Here is a 9,983-nt window from a genome sequence, read left to right on the forward strand (position 1 = left end):
TGGAACCGTTAAGAAGGACGTTGTTGCCAAAGACAAGGTAACTGCTGTTCTCCTGATGGAGGCAGGCATGAGAAGGGTCGTCACAGTCTGACTCCAGGCCCCCCAACACAGCACACAATTCTGTGCTGCTGTTTTGCTGTAATTTTTTATTGGTATTACAATTGAATGACACAGTGTTGTTGTGTGTCAGGGGACCCTGGAGGATCAGATCATCCAGGCTAACCCGGCTCTGGAGGCCTTCGGGAACGCAAAGACCATCAGGAACGACAACTCCTCCAGATTTGTGAGGATTAAATCTTGTAAAATACGTAAATTAATGTTTTTAAGTGTCTCATGAAAACACAGTGCAGCAATTTAATCCATTTTTTCCTTACAGGGCAAATTTATCCGAATTCATTTTGACACCAGGGGAAAGCTGGCGTCTGCAGACATTGAGACTTGTAAGAACAAATAGTTTTTTCTCATCTTTTGTAACAACAGAAACACGGTTGGTTTAATCCTGACAGTCGCATCTGTGATATCTGCCTCTTGTCAGATCTTCTGGAGAAGTCTCGTGTGACCTTCCAGCTCCGGGCTGAGAGGGATTACCACATCTTCTACCAGATCCTGTCCAACAAGAAACCCGAGCTCCTGGGTCAGTGCAGCCCAATGATTTCTCTGCTTCTAAGCCAACTGGCTGCTGGTTGTATCGTATCCTCGGCCTCCAAACCAACTTCTCATTTGTAAACAGCGGTAACATGAGAAACGTCTCATGCATCTCAACTTCTTTTGTGGTGATTTTTAGACACGCCAAAGTTTGAAGTATTGTCGCCACCTCCGCACCCCTGGTGTCACTGGTTCCTCTGCGCTAGACCAGCAGCTTACAGGGGCCAAAGCACCAGCACCAGGCTGTGACTGTGCAGTGAATGTGGGTTTCCTACTGTGTAACCCTGCTGTATGTCTCTCTGTCCTCCAGAGATGCTGCTCATCACCAATAACCCCTACGACTACGCCTTCATCTCTCAGGGGGAAACCCAAGTGGCCTCCATCGATGATGCAGAAGAGCTGATGGCAACAGATGTCAGAACCTGTTGGGTTTTTGTCGCATTTCACAACAATAGTCATATGTGCTCAGACTTTAACCTTTCAATCCTCCACAGAACGCTTACGATGTTCTGGGCTTCACCCAAGAGGAAAAGAACTCAGTGTACAAGCTGACTGGTGCCATCATGCATCATGGGAACATGAAGTTCAAGCTGAGGCCTCGGGAGGAGCAGGCCGAGGCTGACGGCACCGAAGGTCAGACCGGTTGTCTGTCAGGTTGACTCAGAACCTGAGTTTGGTTTTAACCAGATGCTGTTCTTCTGCAGTTGCGGACAAAGTTGCGTATCTGATGGGCCTGAACTCTGCTGACCTCATCAAAGGTGTCTGCCACCCCAGAGTCAAAGTCGGAAACGAGTGGGTCACCAAGGGACAGAATGTCGCCCAGGTGAGATCTTACACAACACAGTGGATGGAATCACAGAGATTTGGATAATGATATCCGATTCATTGATTTGCAGTCCAAATAGCAACAGTTTGTATTTTCACTCAACAATTTTCCGGCTCTTTGCCACAGGTGAACTACGCCGTGGGAGCTCTGTCCAAAGCTGTCTATGAGAGGATGTTCCTCTGGATGGTTGTGAGAATCAACCAATCACTGGAGACCAGGCAGCCTCGTCAGTACTTCATCGGTGTGCTGGACATCGCTGGATTTGAGATCTTTGACGTGAGTTCAAACAGAATAAACTTTCTGCTTCCCCTCCATCCAAACAGAAACTATCAGGCCTGCTCAGATTGTGAACTTTGTCTTTCCAGTACAACACCTTTGAGCAGCTCTGCATCAACTTCACCAATGAAAAACTGCAACAGTTCTTCAACCACCACATGTTTGTGCTGGAGCAGGAAGAGTACAAGAAAGAGGGCATTGAATGGACCTTCATAGACTTTGGTATGGATCTGCAGGCCTGTATTGACCTGATTGAAAAGGTGAGACATTAAACAGTGGGTTATAGAGGGTTAGAGATAAATAAAGATGCTTTTCCTCCCAAAACTTGGTGTGTTTGTGCCTCCTCAGCCCATGGGCATCATGTCCATCCTTGAAGAGGAGTGCATGTTCCCCAAAGCTGATGATACCACCTTCAAAGCCAAACTCTATGACAACCACCTGGGCAAATCCAACAACTTCCAGAAGCCCAGAATCGTCAAAGGAAGACCAGAGGCTCATTTTGCTCTGGTTCACTACGCTGGAACTGTTGATTATAATATCAACAACTGGCTGGTGAAGAACAAGGATCCTCTGAATGAGACTGTGGTTGGACTTTACCAGAAGTCAAATCTCAAGCTGCTGTCTTTGCTCTTTATTCATTATGCAGGATCTGACTCAGGTAACCAGGAGTCTATATGCTGTTCAATGATTACAACCGTTTGTCTGTCTGATTCACATTGAAATGTTTTTCCTGAGCAATAGTGGGTGACGGTGAACACAAAAAGGAGAAAAAGAAGAAGGGCTCATCTTTCCAGACTGTGTCTGCTCTTCATCGGGTAAAGAGTTTGACTGATCTCATCCTCTGAACTGGCACTTCATAGAAATAAATTCTAGTAAACAAATATCACAAGTATTTTTTTTATTTCACGAAATGTTAGGAGAACCTGAACAAGCTGATGACCAACCTGAGGTCCACTCACCCTCACTTTGTACGCTGCATCATCCCCAATGAGACCAAGACTCCTGGGGCCATGGAGAATCCTCTGGTGATGCACCAGCTACGCTGTAACGGTGTGCTGGAGGGCATCAGGATCTGCAGGAAGGGCTTTCCTAACAGGATCCTCTACGGGGACTTCAAACAGAGGTAATATCTTATGAATCTGTCTTTGAAAAACTGTGTAAGAAGCATGAAGCTACATAAGTCTTTATTGACCTTACAGGTATCGTATCCTGAACCCTGCTGCCATCCCTGACGGTCAGTTCATTGACAGCAGGAAAGGAGCTGAGAAGCTTCTCGGCTCTCTGGACATCGATCACAATCAGTACAGATTTGGACATACCAAGGTCCGGCTTTCTCATGTACTATCCTTGGTGTAAAAGGTACATATTTTACAATAGAGTAGATGAAATATCTGCTGCTATTTCCAGGTCTTCTTCAAAGCAGGTTTGCTGGGTCTGCTGGAGGAAATGAGAGATGAGCGCCTGTCCAAAATCATCACATGTATTCAAGCCAGGTCTCGTGGTCTTTTGTCTCGTCTTGAGTTTCAAAAGATTGTGGAACGCAGGTATCATTGACTTTCAGAAAATGTTGATCAAAAAGCATTGGATGAATTTGGTCATGAACATCTTTGTTGACAGAGTTTGTCTTCTTTTCTAACACAAAATATCCAGAGATGCACTACTGGTGATCCAGTGGAACATCAGAGCCTTCATGGGGGTCAAGAATTGGCCCTGGATGAAGTTGTTCTTCAAGATTAAACCTCTGCTGAGATCTGCTGAGGCAGAGAAGGAGATGGCCAACATGAAGGAAGAATTCCTGAAGCTGAAGGAGGCCTATGCAAAGTCTGAAGCCCGTAGGAAGGAACTAGAAGAGAAAATGGTGTCGCTTCTCCAAGAGAAGAACGACCTGCAGCTCCAAGTCCAATCAGTGAGAAATATATTAAAAACATTCCTTCCCTCAATACGGGTTCATACATTGGTGTGTTAATAATATGAAATGTTTACCAGGAGCAAGATAATCTCTGTGATGCTGAGGAACGATGTGAGGGGCTGATCAAGAACAAAATTCAGCTGGAGGCAAAAGCCAAAGAGCTGACAGAAAGACTGGAGGATGAGGAGGAGATGAACGCAGAGCTGACCGCCAAGAAGAGGAAGCTGGAGGATGAGTGCTCAGAGTTAAAGAAGGACATTGATGACTTGGAGCTCACTCTGGCCAAAGTGGAGAAGGAGAAGCATGCTACAGAGAACAAGGTGATACATGAACCTACATCCAAACAGCATCTATTCTATTAAGTCCTGGATTAAACATGTCTTTGTGCCATAGGTGAAGAACCTGGTGGAGGAGATGTCTGCTCAGGATGAAATCATCGCCAAGCTGACAAAGGAAAAGAAAGCCTTACAGGAAGCTCATCAGCAAACGCTGGATGACCTGCAGAGTGAAGAAGACAAAGTCAACACTCTGACCAAAGCCAAGGCTAAGCTGGAGCAGCAAGTCGATGATGTAAGAAACCTCATTAAATCAATTTGATGGTATTTTAAAATAGATTTTTAAAAGAGAAGCACAAATATCTACGCAATGATATCATTTACAGACAATGAAGGTAACTTAGTTTTGTAAAATGTTCTGAGATCATGTTGTACTTACATATTCTTGCCTTCAGCTTGAAGGCTCACTTGAGCAAGAGAAGAAGGTTCGAATGGACCTTGAGCGAGCGAAGAGGAAGCTGGAGGGAGACTTGAAGTTGACCCTGGAAACTGTAATGGATCTAGAAAATGACAAGCAGCAGCTGGAGGAGCGTTTGAAGAAGTATGAGATGATGAAGTTTAATCAGTTATTAATTTCTGGCCCTTGGATCTTGTAGCATAAAGACTTTTTAAAGCTGACTCTTTAAAATGCTGCAGGAAGGACTTTGAGATCAGTCAGCTGACTGGCAAAATCGAAGACGATCTAGCCATCATCATTCAACTTCAGAAGAAGTTGAAAGAGCTGCAGGTAAAAATGAGCACTGAACTGTGGTTTCACAGGATCTTCAGGAAGCAGAATATTACTTCATGAATGTTTGTGTTGTGACTCGAGGCTCGAGTAGAGGAGCTGGAGGAGGAGCTGGAGGCCGAGCGAGCTGCTCGAGCCAAGGTGGAGAAGCAGAGAGCAGACCTGGCTAGAGAGCTGGAGGAGATCAGCGAGAGGCTGGAGGAGGCAGGGGGAGCAACATCTGCTCAGATCGAGATGAACAAGAAGAGGGAGGCCGAGTTCCAGAAGCTCCGCAGAGACCTTGAAGAGGCCACTTTGCAGCACGAGTCCACCGCCGCCACGCTCAGGAAGAAACAAGCCGACAGTGTGGCTGACCTGGGGGAGCAGATCGACAACCTCCAGAGAGTCAAGCAGAAACTGGAGAAGGAGAAGAGCGAGCTCAGGCTGGAACTGGATGATGTGGTCTCCAGTATGGAGCATATCGTCAAGTCCAAGGTAAGACAACTTTACACACTTTTCACAGCAGTGGAAACATGTGGAAACATGTGTGTTATCACAAGAAACATGGAAAAGACCTAACAGGTCAATCATCTCAACATGATGTAAAGGTTCTCTGTCATCCAGGCTGTTGGGTTGAGTTCTTGGAGGTAACTGGACTTGATGTTTGGTCTTGACATTTCTTTAGAATGTTCACCATTACCTCCATCCTTACAAAATGTTTTCAAGACTGAACTCATCCTCCAGTTGCCTCGAACCACAGCTTCTACTATATGACATCGTAGACTTTAGGCGGTTTTGTAACTTGTTGCTGTAAACTGGCTTTGAAACATTGAGCCATATTGTTTTAACAGTGATGTTACAGTGAATTTAAACTTCATACTTTATTTCGAAGACCACCTTGGAAAAGGTCTCCAGAACCTTGGAGGATCAAATGAATGAATACAGGAACAAGTGTGATGAATATCAAAGATCTCTGAATGACATCACCTCTCAAAAAGCCAAACTTCAAGCTGAGAATGGTGAGTTTGATCTTTATCATGAGAATATAAACTATAAATGCTGAAAAGTCGTTTCTTAAAAAAAGTTTGTCTTTCCAGATGAGCTTTCACGACAGATGGAGGACAAAGACTCTCTCGTTTCTCAACTCACCAGAGGAAAACAATCCTACACCCAACAACTTGAAGATCTGAAAAGGCAACTGGAGGAGGAAGTCAAGGTAGAAACCCCAAAATAGAGAGAAGGTATCTGAGACAGATGAGGTGTTGGTACCAGAGAAGCACCAAGGTTTGCTTTGATTTCAGGCCAAGAACGCATTAGCTCATGCAGTCCAGTCTTCTCGTCATGACTGCGACCTGCTCAGGGAGCAGTACGAGGAGGAGCAGGAGGCCAAGGCTGAACTGCAGCGGAGCATGTCCAAGGCAAACTCTGAGGTGGCTCAGTGGAGAACCAAGTACGAAACTGATGCCATCCAGAGGACCGAGGAACTGGAAGAGGCCAAGTGAGTCCAGGAGATAGAAGACAGCAACACTTGACTTTAGTCAACAAACACATTCAGCTAAAATATGAAGTCAGTGTAAAGAGATATTAGATCAGTATGACTGCAGAGTCCCTTATTGTTCATGCTCAGGAAGAAGCTGGCTCAGCGTCTGCAGGATGCTGAGGAGGCTGTGGAAGCCGTGAATGCTAAATGTTCCTCTCTGGAGAAAACCAAGCACAGACTGCAGAATGAGATTGAAGATCTCATGGTGGATGTGGAGAGGTCCAATGCTGCTGCTGCTGCCCTGGACAAGAAGCAAAGAAACTTTGATAGGGTACAACTACAGTAACACTTGGTCCTTTGTTCTGTCTGATGAAGAATGTCAAATAACTGTTAGGGCTTCATATCTTAGGTCTTGGCAGAATGGAAGCAGAAGTATGAGGAGTCTCAGTGTGAGCTGGAGAGCTCCCAGAAGGAGGCCAGAGCTCTGAGCACTGAGCTCTTCAAACTGAAGAACTCTTATGAAGAGTCTCTGGACCATCTGGAGACCATGAAGAGAGAGAACAAGAACCTACAGGGTAATGTTTCAGAGAATATGGTACAGCAGTAGATATGCTGCTCGTGTGCTTCATACCTGCTGGCTAACCAAACCGAATGATGCTATTCTTATTACCAGGGGAGATTTCTGACCTCACCGAGCAACTTGGTGAGGGCGCAAAAACTGTTCACGAGTTGGAGAAGATCCGCAAGCAGCTGGAGCAGGAAAAGGCCGAGATCCAATCTGCTCTTGAGGAAGCAGAGGTATGGTTTTGAAATATAAACATCTCATTCTAAACATCATCGTAGTGATATTATTATATATGTTTGGACTAACTTGTTCTCCCAGGGCTCCCTTGAGCATGAAGAGGGCAAGATTCTCAGAGCCCAGCTGGAGTTCAACCAGGTGAAGGCTGACATCGAGCGTAAACTAGCTGAGAAAGATGAGGAGATGGAGCAGTCCAAGAGGAACCTGCAGAGGACCGTCGACACCCTGCAGAGCGCTCTGGAAGCAGAGTGTCGCAGCAGGAATGAAGCCCTCCGTCTGAAGAAGAAGATGGAGGGAGACCTGAATGAGATGGAGATCCAGCTGAGCCAGGCCAACAGGCAGGCAGCTGAGGCCCAGAAGCAGCTCAAGTCTGTCCACGCTCACCTGAAGGTAGAGATGAGGGATTCTTTTTCATAGCATAACTTTAATCTGTTGTCATGACAGCAGCTTAACGAGACACTCTGCTTTCTCCAGGACTGTCAGCTCCAGCTTGACGACTCTCTTCGAGCCAACGATGATCTCAAAGAGAACACTGCTATAGTGGAGAGACGCAACATCCTGCTTCAGGCTGAACTGGAGGAACTGAGATCTGCTCTGGAACAAACTGAGAGAGGTCGCAAACTTGCTGAGCAAGAGCTGCTGGATGTGACTGAGAGGGTGCAGCTCCTGCACTCACAGGTGAGATGCTGGGATTGTACTTGCTGCAATCCTCTGATTATTCTCACTTCACTGAGGGAGGTTTTGCTTTGTCCAGAACACCAGCCTGATAAACCAGAAGAAGAAGCTGGAGGCTGATACATCCCAGCTCCAAACTGAGGTAGAGGAGGCAGTGCAGGAGTGTAGAAACGCTGAAGAGAAGGCCAAGAAGGCCATCACTGATGCTGCCATGATGGCAGAGGAGCTGAAGAAAGAGCAGGACACCAGCGCTCACCTGGAGCGTATGAAGAAGAACATGGAGCAAACTGTCAAAGACCTGCAGCTCCGTCTGGATGAAGCTGAGCAGATCGCTCTGAAGGGGGGGAAGAAGCAGCTGCAGAAGCTGGAGGCCAGGGTGAGTAGACGTCTTATAATTGTTATTTTTGGCAGTAATTAAATCAATGATTTGAATTAGACTCCTCTGAACTCCAGGTGAGGGAGCTGGAAAACGAGGTGGAAATGGAGCAGAAGAAGAGCAGCGAATCTGTGAAGGGGATGAGGAAATATGAGCGCCGCATCAAGGAGCTGACCTATCAGGTTTGCATCATGCAGCTCTGTCAGGCCTCGTGTGTACGGACCGATCCAACCTCATCTGTGTGGGAGAACAAAGTCACAACGTCTGGGTTTCATTAAAAATGTTCACTTATTTCGGATCAATCATAAACAAAACAAACCAATCCTACTTTAATAACACCAACATGTAGCATGGGTCATCAACCAGGCCTGGACTTTCCTTAGGGACACAAAACTGTAAGAACAAATACACAAATAAAGTGTGACCTCTGCTGGTCTCTGCAGACTGAGGAGGATCGTAAGAACACCGCTCGACTCCAAGATCTGGTGGACAAGCTGCAGCTGAAGGTTAAGGCCTATAAGCGATCTTCTGAGGAGGCTGTAAGTGTGAATATGACATCACATGTGTCTTTTTCCTCTGTGCTCTGAGATCTCCTTGGTGATACGAGCTCTATTCTGCATTCACAGGAGGAACAAGCTAACGTTCATCTGGGCAAGTTCAGAAAGCTGCAGCACGAGATGGACGAGGCGGAGGAGAGGGCCGACATCGCCGAGTCTCAGGTCAACAAGCTGCGTGCCAAGAGCCGCGACGTGGGCTCCAAGGTTTGAAGCATGTTCACAGCATCTTACCTCACACATGTGCTGCCCTCTAGTGGCTGCTGTTCAAACATTAGCACTATGGGCTTCAGTTTGTCTCATCTGAAGACGTTTCTCCTGTTCTTTCTTTCCTGCCAACAACAGAAAGGATTTGATGAAGAGTGAGGTGAAGCTTTGGACCCTTCAGAAAATCCTCTGCCCTCTGTTTCTTGCGGTGTTGAGTAGATTCCCTCTAAATATCACAACCTGTAGCTGTAGCCATAAATAAATGTTCAGCAAGCTATGGCAGTGCAGTGTTTTCTTCATTTAGGTTAGAATGAATGAGCTGGAAACAAAATGTGCTTCATGTTTAAAGTTACACTGGACCCTGATGGAACCCTGAGCAGAGATAGATGTTAGACAGCAATGAGAAGAGCTGAACCTATCTTCTGGATTCCCAAATAGCTCTGAGATAAAACAAATTCTTGTTCTGAAAATAGACTTACAGCACAAGAGCCAAAGCCTGGAGGTCAGAAGTAAAGCAGCGCTCACAGTGATGGAATGAGGCTGAACATTTGGCCTGCAGCTGGTCCTGCCTGATCCCAGAGGACAGCTGTGCTTATTCACACACACACACACACACACACACACACACACACACACACACACACACACACACACACACACACACACATATGTACAGATGACAAAAGGGACAGTTAGAAGTTTGATCAAATGCTGAAAAAATAGTTCATACCTCCGCCAAGGCCCAACAGTCCTCTCAGTGATGAAATGTAACGGATTATTGATGATCTACAAAAAACGGCTCAGTTCAGAGATCCTGCCTATTTCATTTTGGGACAATCGACCCAAAACTGTAGAAGGAGATGCAAAGAAAGAAAAGTCACCAGTCACAAATGGGCGTGGCTTATATGGATGGATGTGGAAAAAAATAATCTCTCAACTCTTTCACTTCCAATTCCAAAGTTCTAAACCAAAATGTAAAAAGGAGATTACAGCGCCACCATCAGGCCGACCGGTACCTGAACCTCCCTGGTGAAGGGTTTAGGTATTACAGACCAGGTTACCTGTGTTTGGAGTCGTTTTCACATGTGACCTCTGCAGTAGCGCTGGGTTTGTTCTTGGTGCTGGTTCTGGCACCCTGCTGTCAGGGCTCAGTCATTGTTGTTCCTGGAGACTAAATCATTATTCATGTCGG

At 46.0% G+C, this 9,983-nt stretch overlaps 1 protein-coding gene across 1 annotated transcript in view; it reads left to right on the forward strand.

Moving 5' to 3' along the window:
• LOC142990425 (myosin-7-like) overlaps positions 1–8,950 on the forward strand; it is an 11,044-nt gene extending 2,094 nt beyond the window's left edge. The window contains exons 6-38 of the mRNA XM_076140210.1: positions 1–37; positions 191–283; positions 377–440; positions 536–634; positions 956–1,059; positions 1,140–1,278; positions 1,350–1,468; positions 1,598–1,747; positions 1,837–2,007; positions 2,096–2,405; positions 2,483–2,562; positions 2,665–2,870; positions 2,947–3,070; positions 3,155–3,291; positions 3,398–3,653; positions 3,734–3,976; positions 4,050–4,226; positions 4,387–4,532; positions 4,628–4,718; positions 4,803–5,192; positions 5,590–5,716; positions 5,795–5,913; positions 5,999–6,195; positions 6,325–6,508; positions 6,587–6,752; positions 6,851–6,975; positions 7,061–7,369; positions 7,454–7,657; positions 7,734–8,030; positions 8,108–8,212; positions 8,474–8,569; positions 8,657–8,791; positions 8,930–8,950. The exon at positions 1–37 is cut by the window's left edge and continues 69 nt beyond it. Of these exons, the coding sequence (XP_075996325.1) occupies positions 1–37; positions 191–283; positions 377–440; positions 536–634; positions 956–1,059; positions 1,140–1,278; positions 1,350–1,468; positions 1,598–1,747; positions 1,837–2,007; positions 2,096–2,405; positions 2,483–2,562; positions 2,665–2,870; positions 2,947–3,070; positions 3,155–3,291; positions 3,398–3,653; positions 3,734–3,976; positions 4,050–4,226; positions 4,387–4,532; positions 4,628–4,718; positions 4,803–5,192; positions 5,590–5,716; positions 5,795–5,913; positions 5,999–6,195; positions 6,325–6,508; positions 6,587–6,752; positions 6,851–6,975; positions 7,061–7,369; positions 7,454–7,657; positions 7,734–8,030; positions 8,108–8,212; positions 8,474–8,569; positions 8,657–8,791; positions 8,930–8,950 (5,221 nt within the window). The remainder of the gene's footprint in view (positions 38–190; positions 284–376; positions 441–535; positions 635–955; positions 1,060–1,139; positions 1,279–1,349; positions 1,469–1,597; positions 1,748–1,836; positions 2,008–2,095; positions 2,406–2,482; positions 2,563–2,664; positions 2,871–2,946; positions 3,071–3,154; positions 3,292–3,397; positions 3,654–3,733; positions 3,977–4,049; positions 4,227–4,386; positions 4,533–4,627; positions 4,719–4,802; positions 5,193–5,589; positions 5,717–5,794; positions 5,914–5,998; positions 6,196–6,324; positions 6,509–6,586; positions 6,753–6,850; positions 6,976–7,060; positions 7,370–7,453; positions 7,658–7,733; positions 8,031–8,107; positions 8,213–8,473; positions 8,570–8,656; positions 8,792–8,929) is intronic.
• Positions 8,951–9,983: the final 1,033 nt, after the last annotated feature.

This window comes from Genypterus blacodes, unplaced genomic scaffold, assembly GCF_046128005.1.
Source record: "Genypterus blacodes isolate CSIRO-AG114 ecotype Tasmania unplaced genomic scaffold, CSIRO-AGI_Gbla_v1 ptg000527l_1, whole genome shotgun sequence".
Lineage (NCBI taxonomy): Eukaryota > Metazoa > Chordata > Actinopteri > Ophidiiformes > Ophidiidae > Genypterus > Genypterus blacodes.